Raw genomic sequence first — 17,242 nt, forward strand, 5'->3', positions numbered from 1 at the left:
ATATGAATGTTGAATCATATCGCTCTTTCTCCTTTGTTTTAACTGAAATGGGTCTGTTCCCTAGCTAATGCAGCCATGAACCAAGATCTTCCATTAAGCAGCATGAGGAACACCTCCAGTGGCAGATGTTAGGAGCTGTGCTCTTTTCATCTCAACAGCAAAAGGCAGTTTTAACAGTACAATAGGTGCAAGGAAGGGCCAGAAATATATTGCCCTGCAGATCTCTTCCATTTCTGAAAGCCCCCCTCAGAAACTGCAAGCAACAGACATCCATCTTTCCCTCTTGTAGCAAATCATGGGGTCTGGAATGCTATGGCTGAAAGCCGAATACCTTACTGACACAGGAAGATAAACAGAACCCAGCAGCCCGTCCCAAGAGGAGATGGTACCATGCTTCAGAGAAGAATTCCTCTCCCCACCCCCATCCCCCTATGAGCAAACACTTAGGGTCCCTCTCATCCTCAAGGCTTATACAAGGTGAAATCTGGAGTTGAGATGCAGTCTCAGGAAGTCAAAGGGATTAGTGAAATTTCAAATAGCTGAACAATATATAAAACATCCAAATGCTTTCTTGCATCTAAGTTAAAGCTTCACATAAGCAACAGGTCAGAATACTCCTTGGGATGTTTTGAAGACCTTTTTATCCAGTTGGAAGTGAAGGGAATATCCAGCATGTAAAACATCTCAGAATTCAATCTGGGAAAAAGAGGTAAATGGTTTTGTTCTTTCCCTCATGGGTATTCTTACACATCAGGGCCATAATCCCATGGTGCCCTCTTTTGCCCTCCTATTCTCTTATGGCCTTTCTTTCTTCTTCTTGTTTGGCTCAGGAACAGGCAGATTTGCCTCAGTTTGAACGGAGGGCACAAATAGAGAGCCGTTTAAAACAAACAGATGCAAGTAGCTGTAGGATCACCGGTTTATTTAGGAAATGCATACGCCACTCAATCCAACTGGATTCTAGGCAGCCTACCATGTAGAGAATAAAATACACTGAAAACAATAGCACAGTAATAGACAATATATAACTGTAAAAAAGTCCTAAACTTACATGGCTCCAGAATCTGTATTTCATCTGGGATTATTATATTTTTATTCTGCCTGTTATATATGGAATGGAAGCCTGATGATATTGGGTTGAAAACAAGAAACCAAGAGAGTAAAAAAGATGCTACTGGGAAAGATCCAAATTTACACACTACTGTGACTTCCAATTTGTGCAGGCATTCCCAGACTTCCATTTGTACAAGCTTTTGGTCCAGTTTCATTCTGTTTGGGGGAAATATAGCAGTCTAGAAAGAGCACTGTTGGATTTAAATTGTCTCATCATACCAAATCACTCTCTGGAGATAAAAGGTCAAGTTATATATTTAGTGAAGTGAAATTCTGAAGGTGGCAATCTCAAAAGAATGCTGGAAATATTCACTGGAGTGGAAAAGATTCTAAACCATGTTTGATAGAGCAAGTTAGTTTATAAATCCCTAGTATCAAATTCTTCCTCCTCCCAGTTCAGTTTCAGCAACTTCATTGCTAGTAATTGAAATAAAATGCCCAAACTATTGAAACAATTTAAGACATTTTAGAGTTTATTTTAAATGATTGTAGCTAAAACCATAGCAAAACAAAATAAAGCTAACTTTTAATTGTTATTCTGCAAAACCTGAAAAATACGGAAACTGTTGAAGCATTTTATAGTAAAAATATAAATGATAATTAAAAGGTACGAAAATATGAAATACAGTAGTAGAAACAAAACAAATGCTTTTTTTGATTAAAATGAACTGGATTCTCTGACTCTTTGGAGCACATCTAGAATTTTGAAAAAGGCTGACTCAAAATATCTGTCATGGGAGATAATGCTTATTATTCACAAAATGGCTGCTATAGCGTGTGAAGTCAGTCACAAAACACCCAATTTACAGCAAGGCAAACTTTTGAGATCAACAAGCAAACTGATCTCCCATCCTGTACATACACTCACTCATTCACTCACCTTCCCCTTACTTCTGCCACATGAGATCCATTCACCTGAACCATACATGCCTCTTACAATGACTTAATCAGGCAAAAATATAAAGAAATATGATTCTGTGTAAATTAACCCTGAAAAAGCTTATCAAAAAAAATTTTTTTTTGTTGCAACTGCCTGGACAAGTCCCTGCAGTTTTCTTGGCAAGATTTCAGAAGTGGTTTGCCATTGCCTGCTTCCTGGGGCTGAGAGAGAATGAGTGGCCCAAGGTCCCCCAGCTGGCTTCATGCCTAAGGTGGGACTAGAACTCCCAGTCTCCCGGTTTCCAGCCTGGTGACTTCCCCACTACACCAAACTGATTATCAAAAATTACTATTCTAATATTAATATATAGCATATTCATCTTTCATTTCTGCTGCCTTATCACCTTTTCCCTAGAAATACCACTTATAATGTATAATGGTACGTCCATGAAGCATTAGATCTTAGTACCTATAAGGAAACTATTTTATTATTATAGAGGCAAATGATACATACTAGCATAACACAATGCAATTGAGTGCATATTTATTTAGAGGCTAATTTAACTAAGAGAAGGTCATAGGCCTAGGAACAATGCCTTCATTCAGGGATAACAGGGATGGGGAACCTGCACCTCTCAAGCCACTGGATTCCAACTCCCATAAGCCCCAGCCAGCATGTGCATGTGCTTATGTCCCATAAGCCCCAGCCAGCCAATATGAACTGGAATCCAGCCACACGGAGGCCACTGGTATGTATCTAAGATTTAAAGGACCAGAAAATGGCTTCCTCCCTTCTCAGCATGTGTAGACAGTCTTTGCTTCTCTTCCTCTCCACTGTAACAACCACCGAAGAGCCAGTCATGAGGAGCAGAAGCAAAAACACTGTTCCACGTTTATGTCAAAATACGTAACAGTGATTGAATATTGACAGAAACCCCTTGAGAGCAGGAGCCTTTCCAGAAAGTTTGGTCAAGACCATCTATTAACACCAATGAACATCTACAACACACTGAAATGGCTGGCACAAGAATTCATCTCTCTCTATGAAGGAGCTCCCATAGATGTTCTGTTTCCACAAGCTCTTTCGCAAGCAGGACATGCTTGAGTTTTGGTTAGTTTTTCTCCTCCACTACTCCAGGCTAATACAAAGGATAAAACATTATTTCCGTAAGGAGAATATACTCCCCGCAAATAAATTGTTAGTTGTGTTGCAAGAAGACTGGTTGGGCAGTACAGTACGCAGCTCTCTTGAGAACGCTGAATTCCACTGACTGAAAGGCTGCAGGGGAACTGTGACTCAGAGTAGACACTACAGAGTAGACAGAGTAGTTCAGAGGGGAGCAGTAACAGGCAACTGGACTGTGTTCCAGAGTTTGATAGATTGGCACGCGAGAATGTTTTCAGAAGAGACTTCAATTCTGCTTTATTCGTGGAATTTTGTGAGGGGTCCATCTGACATAATCTTCCATTTGTAATTCAGTCTTTTTCCACCATCACCTCTCTCAAATGGCCATGGAGAAAACAACAATAGTTGAACACTGGGTTTTGATCAGTAAAGTGAAGAGCCCTCCATCTTGATTTCTGAAGTCCTGTTTACCCTAGGCAAGGGATAGGCAAACTTTTTGTGCAGAGGGCACATTTGGAATTTTGAAAGCATCTTGTGGGCACACTCACAAATGGCCACCAAGGGAGATGTGATTGTTGTCCATGAATATGATGTCCATAAATATGATGCCAAAGGCTGATGCTTTGCTTAGCGATATTCCAGCTTCCTCTTTTATCTATTTTTATTAAAGGAATCAGGCAGGACCAGGGTACCAAGGAGCCACCCTGGTGAGCACAATCACCTCTTGCCCTCCTATGCAATCCAGCAAAAGCTTCTTGTTTCCTTTCATTCCCATCCACCAGTTAATTTATGGAACAAGTCTTCATCCAATGTCTCATTCTGGTCTTTGGAACGGGTTGACAGGAAAATATAGCCACCAATGTATTCATGAACCACCTTGCAATTTGCGCTCAAGCAAGCAAAAGCAATAGATACATTCTGATCAAACTCAATGGCAACCTGAAGGGGAAAGACAAAGATGTCAAAGGAATTGAAATACCAAGAAGAATATAAGTGCTGTTGTTGCAGTTTTCTTACTGCTCTATATTCATTAGTTGTAAAAAGAATCACATGGGGCACAAACACCTTAGGGTTAAATTTGGGTTAAATTTAACATCTTAGGGTTAAATTTGGGTTAAATTTAACAACTTAGGGTTAAACTTGGTAAATCCTAATGCAGTGTTTCTCAACCTCAGCAACTTTAAGATGCGTGGACTTCAACTCCTAGATTTCCCCAGCCAGCATTCTGGCAGTTGGTCCACACATCTTTAATGTTGCTGAGGTTGAGAAACACTGTCCTAATGGCTCACTTTCTAAAACATTGTTTTCCAGAGAAAGCATTGCTTTTTCATTTTCCACCAAGCATCAGAAGTAGCATAAAGGAGAAGCTGCTTAACACCATTCCCTGTCGGGACTGCCGGCTTAAAACCTCCCTCCTTCAGCCTTTCTACACTTTTGGGAAAGAGTCCCAAAGACTCCTTGTTTTCTTTCTTCCTGCAGGGAGAAAAAAATCAGCTTTGGAAGGATAATTTTGAGTAGACTCATGACAGTAGGAAACAGGATTAAGCATCTCCTGGCATCATTTATATCCCTGCTTGAACCGGCAGCCTCACAGACCATTTTTCTTCTAAAATGTTTCTGTGATGATTTCCCTTCTTCAATATAGGCAACTTTTCGTGCAATACTGCAACTCAATAGTTAGAAATCAAACCCCGGGGACTGTTTGTTTGCCTTCTCTCTATTATACTTAGTTTCATCCTAATTGGAACCATAAGCTTTACTCTGAAACTTTCTCCTAAATGCAGATACATTTTGGCTGATAGCGATGATGAGGAAGCACTTACCGTAGATCATACATGGAATCACTGAGGCCTATTCCATGTATTAATGGAGACACTAATTCATGGCATATTGCTGTTCATAAGCAATCGCGTATGGACTGGGTACTGGAATTTGATTTAGCCTGTTGCCTAGATTGTACCCCTCTGGAAGGCAGGAATAGGAAGAGATGCCTCAGAAGAGGCTTTCATTATACCGTTGCTGTGCCTTAGCACAGAACTTTTCAGAGGGTCCAAAGGACACCACCGTCCATTTGGGTACGTCCAAAGTTTTCTATTCTCTTTTCTGTCCACTAATCATTCATTGAAAAAGAAAGGTAGAAAAGCGGTTGCCTTTGTTGTTGCCGGAGTGAGACGCCATGGGTCTGAAAGCACCCTAAGCTGCCTGCCCAAATGCAAACAATTGGCTCGGCATAGTGCCATGGAAATACGGGGTTCCCAGGTCTGCTGCTTTGTGGCATCCAGCAACCTCGTGAGCCTTTAGCATCTGAAAAAACTGAAAGATTTTTCTTCATTTCGCTTGGCAGATTTTCAGATGATGTAAAATATGGAGGTCTGGCTTTCCACCTTAGAGTTGGATCATGCTAATAGTTCATCTGGTCCAACAGTCTCTTTCTAAAATTGGCTGGTCTAATATAGCCAGAAAATCCACTCGACAGGTATGACTAGCCTTCCTGCTATATGTACCACAGCAAGCAGTACTGAGGAGTCTCTGAAGAGATCTGCCTTCCATCTCCACTGATGTGTGCCTAAAAGTCCTTTTATTGCTACCAAGCTTCCGTTTATTATATCTTGTGGCTGAATGATCAGTTAAAGGGGAAGAGCCATTCTTGGGGCTGGTTGACTCCCTAGTTCTGCGGAGACCAGTTTTATGCCCTTAGGGTTTGAATTAGATCTGCCATGGCTTGGATTTTATTGCATCTTATGCTGATTGATTAATTGTATTTATGATTTCATTGGAATTTTAATTGTTTTTATTGTGAACCGCCCAGGGTCCCCTGTGTGGGGGAGATGGGCAGTGATAAAAATTTGATAAACAAACAAACAAACAATTTATTTATTATGCCAAATGTTTTAGCTTCTCTTCCTTGAATCTTTTAACAATTCTAATGAGGATATTCTGACTGCTGTGATATCTCTTCATATATTTCAACTGGATCCAGAATTAGATGCCTATAATCAGACTGGCCTATTCAGCCAACCCTCCCTTCATGTTATACAAAGTATGCTTGGGACTATGCTAAGATAGAGCCAGTTTGGTGTAGTGGTTAAGGCACTGAGCTAGAAACAGGGAGACTGTGAATTCTAGTCCCGCCTTAGACACAAAGCCAGCTGTGTGACCTTGGGCCAGTCCCTCTCCCTCAGCCCTATGAAGGAGCCAATGGCAAACCACTTCTGAAATCTTGCCAAGAAAACTGCAGGGACTTGTCTAGGAAGTCACCAGGAGGCAAGACTGACTCGAAGGCAACAACAACAATAAATGCTAAAGTAAGATTACGCTTGGGGGAGGGGGCTGAGGGAAAAGGGAGATTCTTGAATATCAGATAAGAAGCATCTTCTGTCAGCAGAGCCCCCTCTCAACCAATAAAATAGTTGGAGAAGGTTGTGGTCAGGAAAGGAGAATATATGTTTCCACCCACCCCCATTTCATTTTCTAGATCCAACTCGTTTTCTTCTCTGCTCCAGAGAACTTTTCTTCCACTAGCAGTAAACAAGATCCTTTGCAATTCTTCAGTCAACTATTCTCAGGTGAAGAAATTTTTAGTCAAGTAGCAACATAGCAGAAATGGTTGCCATCCAGGAAATGTTTCATTTTACCTGCTGTATCTCCCAGTTCACATTCCATTGTTTCATATTTGAGTATCTCCATGTTGTAATTGGGTCCCCAGTAGCTGTGTCTATCCTAATCAGCCTGTTATAAGAAATCCCCAGGAGATCATCCTTCTTGCTTCCTTTAAATCTAAGGGAAAGAAGAAGAGAAAAACCCAACTGCTTCTGTTTCTCTAAACATTTATTCCCATGTGCATTAGTTCCACCCAGACTGAAGGGCAGAAGAAGAGAAAAGACCTATAGCACCCTTTTCACAAAGCTAGTGAGTTAAAAGAGCATGTTGGGATTTGCATTTTGGGCATATTCCATTCAACTTCTCACCCCCAAATCCATTCTTGTGAGTCCAGGGGTTACCTGTATTTTCCTACATCCCTTTTGTTAGTGTGTGTATGTGTGTGTAGGCATTTTTCTTTTAAAAACTCTGCTGTACCATTTGGGAGAGTGCAAACATTGAATGGCAATTGCACTTTGGTTTGCATATCAGTTCAGGAAATGCAAGTATTATAAGTTAGCATGCAAATGCAAACTGGAGAAACTTCCCCACGCCTACTGGCGGGAAGAACTGACTCTAGTGCAGCCCAAGCTGAAGCCCCTGCAGAGGAGGAGGAGGAGGGAGGAGACAGGGAAGGGTGCCATCAGTCATAAGCTACTCCATGGCCAGAGGATGAATGGCAAATTATAGGATGCAGCAGTGGAACTTTGCTCCTATCCTTCTCTTGCATCACAGAGACATTGTGGAAAGGAATATTTCCTTCCATTTCAAACTAACAACCAATAAAAAAGGATGAGAAATGGTTTCAAGGAAACAGAATGTTTAAAAGAGAACGCAAGCATGTATTACTGTCTTCACATCATAGACTGTGCTTCCCTCTACTGACCAAATACAGAAATGCTAAACAGTACAGATGATTTTGCACTTCTGCATTTTTATTTTTATTTTATTTTTATCCTGCCTTTATTATTTTTTATATATAACTCAAGGCAGCGAACATACTTAATACTCCTTCATCCTCCTATTTTTCCCACAACAACAACCCTGTGAGGTGGGTTGGGCTGAGAGGGAGGGACTGGCCTGAGGTCACCCAGCCAGCTTTCATGCCTAAGGCGGGACTAGAACTCTCATACCATGCCTGATTGGCTCTTGGGCTGAGAGAGGGACTGGCCCAAGGTCACCTAGCCAGCTTTCATGCCTAAGGTGGGACTAGAACTGTCATTCTCCTGGTTTCTAGCCTGGTGCCTTAACCACTAGACCAAACTAGCTCTTGCCTAAAAACAGTTGATCTGGATGATACTGTGTTCTGCCTGTTAACTCTTCTGTATTTCTCAATTGCTTTTTTACTTACTTAACACAAAACCAACCAACCAACCAACAAATCTGTTAAGCAGGGAAAAACAGAATAATTGCATGGTGTTATCTGAGAAAGCCATTGTTTGTGTAGTCCTGCTGTGATGCCTCATCTTGACTCTGTGTGCATTTGTGTGTGTGCGTGCATACATGTTCCTGGGAGGGAGGAGCAAAGACTGTTGGGAGTGAATGCCAAGAGTATATATTCCCAGCAGGGTCACCCAAGTTGTGAAGGTTACCCCAAAAGCAAGCAGGGACCTATATTGGCCAGCAGCGATGTAGGAAGATGCTGTAGGCTAATGAACACATTAGTGATGATGGCAAAGCTATCATTTCATACTGCATGGAAGAAGGCAGTGATAAACCACCCCGTATTTTAGAAAGAAAACCCCATGGATAGACAAGATAAAGTGATTGATGATGTAGTGCCGGATGATGGGCCCCTCAGGTTGGATGATGGGCCTTCTTCAGGTCACTTAACATGAGGAAGAGCTGAGGATCTTTCAGAATAATCAAGATGCTTATGATGTGGCTAGATCAAAGCCCTTGGGATGTCTAGTTGCTGATGTTGTGGTGCAGGAAAAGAAAAGTCAAAGTTGCAAAGACAGAATTATAAGTGGGAACATGGAACATAAGAAGCATGAACATGGGAAAGTTCAACACAGTGAACTATGAAATGAACTGATGACACATTTACATCTTAAGCATAAGTAAATTGAAATAGATTGGAACTGGACATTTTCAATTAGGGGACCATATTGTTTACTACTCAGGACGTGAAAAACGAAGAAGGAATAACATTGCTTTCATAGTCAAGAAGGATATAGCAAACACAGTACTTGGGTACAGTGCAGTCAATGACCAAATAATATGAATGAGACTTTGCAGACAACTCTTTAAATTGTGATATCCAAGTTTATGTTCCAACAAGTGGAGCAAGACCAGGTTATATGCTCTCCCTTTATTTATTCAACTTATACGCTGAATATATATACAGAGGGAGGTTGGATTGGAAGAAGATGAGCAAGGTTTTAAAACTGGAGGGAGGAACATCAATAACCTGTTCTATGCTGATGACACTACTGTGGTAGCTGATAATATGAACAATCTGGAGCACAGTGAAAAAATGGGACTAAGATCAAACATAAAGAATACCTAACTAATGAAAACAGGTATATCAACAGCCTTGACAATGAAGAGTTTGAAATGATGGATAACCTCTGCTTTTTAGGGTCAACTACCAACAATAAAAGAACTAGCAGTGAAGAAATACATCATAGACTAGCACTTGGTAGAGTAGCAATGAAGGCCTTGGAAAAGATATTCAAATGTGATGTGTCTATACCTACAAAGGTCAGAATTACGCAGGCAATAGTTTTCCTTGTGACACACTATGGAAGCAAAAGTTGGATTTTCAAGAATCAGGATGGAAAGAGTATTGACACATTTGAATTTTGTTGTTGGAGAAGACTCCTGAAAATACCCGGGATACCCAAGAAAACAAACAAATGGATCAAAGAACAAATCAATCTAGAATTCTCATTTAAGGCAGAAATGACCAGGCTCAAATTACCATATTTTGGACACATTTGTGAAGACCTAGCTTTCTTGTGAAGTTTATAATGCTGGGGAAGATGGAAGGGAAGAGAAGAGGAAGATGACCAGCAGCAATGTGGATGAATTCAATTACAGTGGTGATGGGTGCACAGCTGGAAGACCTGAAGGGCCAGGTTGGGAGAGATCATCCTAGAGAAAATCTATCTATGTGGTCACTAAGAGTTGTCACTGATTTAATGGCAGATAATCAATCACAGTCAATAGAATATCTAAGTCTGGGTTAGATGCTGGCAGAATAACCTAAAAATGATGGGGGAGCTGTCAATAATCAATTCCAGAATAGGTATGTAAGTATGTATTGTAAATATCTAATGCCAGGTGCTAAGAACAGGGGGAACTCTAGTGTTGAAAGAAACTTTATACTCCAGCAGTGCTGCTTATTTAATCAGATTTAATAACCATCATTTTCATGTTCTAAAATAACCTCCACTTTGAGTCATTGTGGGAAATGAAATGGTAGCTGCTTGATACTGAAGGGCAGAGTACATTTTTTAAGGGATGCCACAGGGCAGATGCTGCAGCCCTGAACTCTCCCTTAAAGGTACCAAGAGTGATATAGGAAGAGATCATATTGTATATAAGCCAGAAACAAGAGTTACTTTACATAGAATAGTAATTTTAAGAAGATTTCCAAATCAGAACTCTGAAGTGTATTTCAACTGAAAACAGATAATTTCTATTTTTAAAACTGAAGTAGGAACATTAGAATTACCTTACAATATAATAGGATAAGCCGAATTCTGGAAGGGATTGCCATGCCTGGATAAACCTCAGTTTGGCTTCCATAAGAGACAGGTGCATGATGTTCTGGTGGGCTTCTAGAATGCGAGCTGCCAGCTAAGGAAACATGGAAAGGAAAACACAAGTTTTAACTGAAGTAGAAATGAACAAACAGCATTCATATGGTCAAAATACACAGACCACATACTTTTGCAGCCTTACAAATCTGCTACTTTAAGGAAGCAAACCAAATACTGAGCGTAGAATACAATGGGAAAACCCAGCAGATGTGAAGAAAGGATGTGAAAATGCTGGCAACTCCATCAGTATGGACACCCTTTAGCTTGGCTCTTCCTCTTCTCCTTTCTTTCCATATGTGGATGGCAGTGATATCCTCCTGACCACAACAGTACTTCTGTAACTTGGGTGACAAGCAGCTGTGGTTTCCTGCCAGTTTCCTACCACTTTCTTCTCTTTGATTCCAGCAGGGATTCAAGATCTGTCTGGTGTACAGTATCCAAGAGGACTGAAGGTCAGGGCTGCATTGTAATACCTGGAGTTGACCATAAGACTCCAGCTGGTAATAAGAAGTATTGTATTTACATATTTTTGGTATACAATAGTAATTTGTTATAGATCAATTAATGATGGACTTTAGTCACAACTGTGGTTGCTACGTTCATCGCATGGTTTGAACAATTGGTTTTCTGATAGCTTCTCAGAGTGCTTTGTACACACTGCTCAGTAAATTTCCTGCTCTAGTAAAGTTAGCAGGATTTGCAGCTGCCTGTGTGGGCATGCAAGGATCTGACTACTGATCCATTCTGTAAAATGCTGTCCTATCGACGACAATTTTTTTGGGATTCTGAATTGGGAGTGTCTGGGGAAATTGAGGGGATTATTTTCTTCCTCAGCGCCTGCTGACCAGGATCGTTTTTGGTTGAAGAGGATGAAGATGGGAACTTCTGAACATGGAAGAGCCTAATGGTATCCCTTCTTCCTCCTCTACTCTATTATCCTATTGCTATTTGCAGATGGGAAAACTCAGGAGAACAATTACACAGAATCAATACACTGAGATCATGGAAATGCAGTTTTTGAATCCCCATCTCACAAATTCAGGTCCAATATTCCACTTACAGGATCATGCTGGCTCTTCAGACTTTATCTGCAGAGTTCCTAGATTTTGCTGCAAAAAAAGTACTCCCTGAAGTTCACTTTTTGACCCATTAAGCAAGAATCCTCCATCAATCAGACCTGAGTCAGTCTGAGGACACTGCCTCCTGCAATTTGCCCAAGATTCCGCTGTTCCTGCATTCTCTTCTGCCTCCATTTACCTGCTTAGATTTGTATTTCTTAGCATATCGTGGTGAGATGAAGCATTCTGGTTTCACATCCATGCTTTCTACATCCGAAACTTCCTGGGGTGCAGCCGTTCTGCTTTTCATTTTCAGGAGCGAGAGGATGTTGTGGACCTCGGATTGATAAGAACTGTCTGCCATTGTTTTCCCTCTGGAAGCCAACACACAAGCAGCCATCCACCTGGCATACTGCTCTTCCTGCAACAGACAGTCCATTGAGAGACATTAAGAAAAAAATCTGGCACCTATTTTCACTTGCACTGTTTATCTGCAATCATTTGCAGTGCTTTGACTAGCTTCAACACAGGCTTCTCCTCAGAAAGCATCACATATACAACCACATGCCATCAGCATTATTTGTCTGTTTATTAAACTTCTATCCCATCTCTTCCTCAGGAACTCAAGGGAGCAGCTTTCAAGGACCCATATATGAAGGGGATGAACTGGTTGGTTTCTTCTTCCCTCATGTTTGCGTCTGAGAACAAAAATGTCCATAATATTTTTCATTCGTCAGCAAACAGGCAAGGCTGAAGCTAGGGAAGAAATGTTTGCAACATTAAGAGGAAGATGGAATGTAAGGATATTGCAGGGAACAAAGAGGAGCTGTGAAAGCCCATCGAAGTTTGATTTTCATGTCCTTGTAGGGTCTGATTTAGTGCATGTGCATGCAAAGGTTTATAGAAAGCAAATGCCTTTTCAATTCCCTCCAGGGTGTCACAGTACTACAGGACTGAAGTACACTAAATGCATCATTTGTGTGCTTTCACATACCGATAAATGTGGAAGCAAGACAGCGGTATGCAGGCAAGACTTTCCTCTCCCCTTATGGTGTTCTGGAAGGAAAATCTCCTAGCGCAAAAGGAAACTTCCCTTCCAGAACTGAGACAAGCTTTGGCACAGGGGTGGGAATTTTCCTCAAGACTGTAGGACAAAAGTATCAGTGACTGGAAACCCCTTATGGACTTTTTGCTGGAAAAAAGAGAAAAATGAACTTGTGATTTATGGGTTTGAAGATTAGAAAGGGCAGGAAAGAAGGAAATTATGATGTAACTTTAGAGAGAGGGCAACATATAAATGTATTTTGTAACTGTAAATGTCCATGGAGTTGTCAGAAGTTGATGACTTTAGGGAGGCAAACTGAGTTTCACAAGAGTTATTCTTCTTCGGCCTGGAAGCTCGTATGGGGCAAAGGACAAACACCAACAAATTTACAGAATCTTTTGGCAAAGCAACTCTTGACACAGACCTTTAGACAAAAATCCCCTCTCACAAGTGGGGGCAGGCAGGGGGATAAACACGCAAGGCAACCTGGGGTTTGGTTCACTGTTTTTTCTATAAAACCTTGTTTCGTTTCCCTGCACAGATAGCTGGGAATATTTGTGTGCTGTGTGGGTTTGCGACGCACTGAACTGCCAGCCAAGCACCTGGGCCTTAATGAGGTTTCCCAAGGGTTAATGCAGTGCACAAAAAGCACATTAACGCCCTTCCTCTACACACACAATAGATTCATTCAGCTTTTTTGCTACTCACATCATTACACCTCAAATGTATTTCATTCATTCCATCAGCAACCGGGATGAGTAATTTAATTCTGTATTTTTTCCCTGACACACTTACATCTGGGACAATTTCACATCCTGAACAACAGAACAGAAGAGAATTTATATGTAAGCTTATGTTTCATCTTCATTTAAGGACAACCTCTGAGAAAGGCAGGGAAAACAAACAGCTTATAAAAAAAAGTAATTCGGCCAATTTTAAAAGGTTAAATTATTAATTACTATACCACTATGGGGATAAAAGGTGCTAACATTGCAGACCAAAGCAATTTTATTCTGGTGTGTGTTCTGCCTTAGTTTACATTGTTTAGTTTGAAGGGAGCCCATGATGTTTATTGATGGTCTTTTGATGTTTTTCAAATGACAGAGGACTGGTGCTGTGAGGATGTTTTCCCAGACAGACAAGTATGAGAGATGTTGAAGCATGTAATAAGGCAGATGTTCAATGTGGGATTTGCAATATACACAGAGCCTTTACACCAGTGGGATTTACTCCATGGCCTCCCATTGATCACTACTGTTGGTACAGTTTGAGAACTTAAGGCAGTGAAAACCTGGCACAATTTATATGCAGCTATGTAATACAATTTCTGTGGCCAGAGGTGTAATCACAAAGTCATGTGGCTTTCATGTGTCCTCATCCTGATGTATGGCAGTGATATCCACACTTTGACACATATTATGTGGACAACAATGTCATAAGGATTAAGTATCCTTTTGTCAGCAAATGAAACTAAAGCACTTTCAACAACACAAAGAATAGTTTACAGTAAATATTGTATAAAGAAAGATTAATCTGTGTGTATGCATGCACACGTGTATATCCATGTGTACACAGACCTATCCTAAGCAAAGAACAAAAATGCTTATTGTGTTAGGAGATCTCTGTAGATAGGACAGCATTTCATAAGATGCTATATGAAAACATCAGCTTCTACCTCTTAGGTTGAGCTTCTCGATAGGTTCTCCATGCTCAGCTTCTTTGTTTTTAAAATAAGACACTGATGTGTCTTTAAAGACAAACCAATATTGCTTGAAGGCTTTCAGCACCAGCTTTTTGGATCTGCAAATGAAGAATTGCTACATCAACTCTCTGTCCTCAGGAGAATACTTATCAACCCCTTTGGCCAAATTTTATTCCCAATATATTATGGAAGCCCATGTGGCTGTCTCATTCTGAGGTATGTATTTTCTCTATTTTGGCTGCTTAGCTAAACCACAGGTGCCTAGGACAAACTGCAGTGATGCCCCACCCACCCCAAAAAGACAAAACGTGTGTTGTAACATCACAGTGCAAACCCTGGACTTTGAACATACTTCTCAGTGTCAGATGAAAGCATATAAATTGTGGGGCTTGTATTGTGAGATCACAATGCACATTTTTTCACCTGCCCCCTCTTGCTCCCCCCCACTGGGACACCTATGGAGCAAACATGCTGAAGGTTTGGAATGAAAACTGATTCATTTTGAAACAGAACTAATGAGCATGTCAAAATGCACTATCCGGAATGATAGACAATTTATGTTGCTGATCATTCATACAAGTACACACATTTACATCTATATCTATCCATTAACATATGCAAAATCCATATAAATGTATGGTTTTCAGTCAGTGCATTTTGTCGCTATGTAAGCAGCTACCTTATATGAGGTAATACCCCAAACTCCACCAGACAGAGGGCCATCATGGAATTCTACTTTCACAAAACTCTGAATTGCAAAATCTTTTGGTTATTCATTTTTACGTCTTCATGTACAAAGATTGCTTTTCTGAAAGATTTCAAGTAAACCATCTCTAAATGAAAATACAAGTTTGATCATTTTTCATGCAGTAGTATTTTAATTGATTTAATTATTGAGTTTTATTGTGTGGGATATATTATTTTAATTTTGTAAAGCATCCTGGGAGTGTTTCTTATACTAAGGATGGCTTATAAATATATTAAATCAATTTCCAATTCAACTGAAATGACATTGATACAACATTATATTGAATTTTGAAAGAAATTTTGGATATTGATCGCTTTTGAAATTCAATGTAATAAAAACAAAAGAAATATGCTTAAGTAAACAACATCATTCAATAGATGGGTTGTTATCATCCCTCCTTTTCCTTACCTAAATAGCTTGAGGTTATCAGCAAGCTTTGGAATGTCTGTGATATCCTCCTATGGAGAACCAACAATTATGCTAGTAACAAGGCACAGCCAGATATTTTCTGTTGCAGGGCAATGATTGGCCCATATTATGGGGTCTTCTGGTGCATGTTATGGTTGCTAATTTGCTATTTATTTTCCCTACCCTTTAATCCCAATTCAGCAGTACACTTCAGATAAATTTAAAAGTTCACCTCCAAAAGAAACCCACAGATCTAAATTTGGGAGACATGAAATAGCCAAAAGCTATCTTCCCCTCAAATTATGCAATATTGAAAAAAGTTTATACCTCTTAATATCCCAGGTGAATCAGAAATTGGGTACAAACTACTATGTACCCAAAATACATAGTGAAAAAATACCTGAGAAGCAGAACTAGAGGAAAGAGATAATATGATGATAAGGTTCCCTTCCTCTTGGATAATGAGTTGCTCCTCCAGATATTGCTCAATTCTCTTTAGCTCAAGCAGGTGACTGATGATGGATGTTGCAATTCATCAGCTCCCAGCGGGCCATGTGATACCCATCCTGGGCTACCAAATGTGGGAGATACGCTCAGTGATAAATCACAACCTAATTTCCTAATTTTCCATAGGGATGCGGTGGCGCTGCGGGTTAAACCGCTGAGCTGTCGATCGGAAGGTCGGCGGTTCGAAACCGCGCGGCGGGGTGAGCTCCCGTTGTTAATCCCAGCTCCTGCTCACCTAGCAGTTCGAAAACATGCAAATGTGAGTAGATCAATAGGTACCGCTTCGGCGGGAAGGTAACGGCGTTCCGAGTCGTCATGCTGGCCACATGACCCGGAAGTGTCTATGACAACGCCGGCTCCAAGGCTTAGAAACGGAGATGAGCACCGCCCCCTAGAGTCGGATTCGACTGGACTTTACGTCAAGGGAAACCTTTACCTTTAATTTCCCACACCCAGGATATTACCTTGACTCTGTGCCCCCTGCCCAAATGAAGTGAATGACATACCAGTATATTCTCTGATTTTCCACCTTCTAGTGTTGTTTCAAGATTGGAAAGTGCTGCTTCCACTTCGTCGGTTTCGCTTTCAGCTGTGAAGTCTTGCGACCCTGATGATAATGTCAGCTTGCTGACATGGTACTGCAGTCAAAATTTCACGGAAAAAGATACCCAGATGGGCTTAAGAAGCTTGTTTACTTCATTTACATGAAACAAACAGAAGTTATAGTAAAATCTTTAAAATGAAATTTAACTTTTCCATTTGACCAGTATATTGTGGCTCATCACATGTATAAAATCCAATAGAAGTAGATGTGTCTTTATTAATTATTTGAACCTTTTTTTATTAGGTATTTACTGAAGCCATTTAGTGGCCTGCTAGAACCACTGAAATGGAGCAGAGCTTAACACCGCTGAGAAGCTGCACACAGAAAAAGAATATTATCTTAAAAATAGCTTTAATGAGCACATCAGAGAAACACAGGTTATTGATCTTACACATTCAGCCCTCCCAAGCATAAAGAATCACATGCTTAGACAGAGTAGGTTAAGAAGTAAAAAGAATCTTACTGACTTTATTGTTGTTACATCCATTTTTGGTGGAAAATGAAGTTCCTTGTATCTTCTGTTCTTTCTAAATTTAATTCACCTTAAACTCTCAGCCCTACAGCTGCCAAGAGCTGCGTGGAAGAAAGGGGCAGAATCCTTCTTTTCTTAGGCCCGACCGCATGGCCCAAGATGGAGGGAGGA

The 17,242-nt window shown here is 40.5% G+C and overlaps 1 protein-coding gene across 3 annotated transcripts in view; it reads right to left on the minus strand.

The window, feature by feature from the left end:
• Positions 1–313: 313 nt before the first annotated feature.
• Positions 314–17,242, minus strand: part of FERMT1 (FERM domain containing kindlin 1) — a 44,205-nt gene continuing 27,276 nt past the window's right edge. For 2 of the 3 annotated variants that reach the window (XM_063316043.1, XM_063316063.1), the window contains 8 exons: positions 16,502–16,633; positions 15,489–15,538; positions 14,306–14,430; positions 13,339–13,445; positions 11,785–12,006; positions 10,440–10,564; positions 6,754–6,895; positions 3,390–4,057 (listed from right to left, as the gene is read on the minus strand). In XM_063316043.1, coding sequence (XP_063172113.1) covers positions 3,884–4,057; positions 6,754–6,895; positions 10,440–10,564; positions 11,785–12,006; positions 13,339–13,445; positions 14,306–14,430; positions 15,489–15,538; positions 16,502–16,633 — 1,077 coding nt within the window. In that variant the 3' untranslated portion in view covers positions 3,390–3,883. Of the gene's footprint in view, positions 697–3,389; positions 4,058–6,753; positions 6,896–10,439; positions 10,565–11,784; positions 12,007–13,338; positions 13,446–14,305; positions 14,431–15,488; positions 15,539–16,501; positions 16,634–17,242 lie in introns of those variants that run through there. The other variant, XM_063316052.1, reaches the window with a different exon arrangement.

Source organism: Candoia aspera, chromosome 1 (assembly GCF_035149785.1).
Source record: "Candoia aspera isolate rCanAsp1 chromosome 1, rCanAsp1.hap2, whole genome shotgun sequence".
NCBI classification, from domain to species: domain Eukaryota; kingdom Metazoa; phylum Chordata; class Lepidosauria; order Squamata; family Boidae; genus Candoia; species Candoia aspera.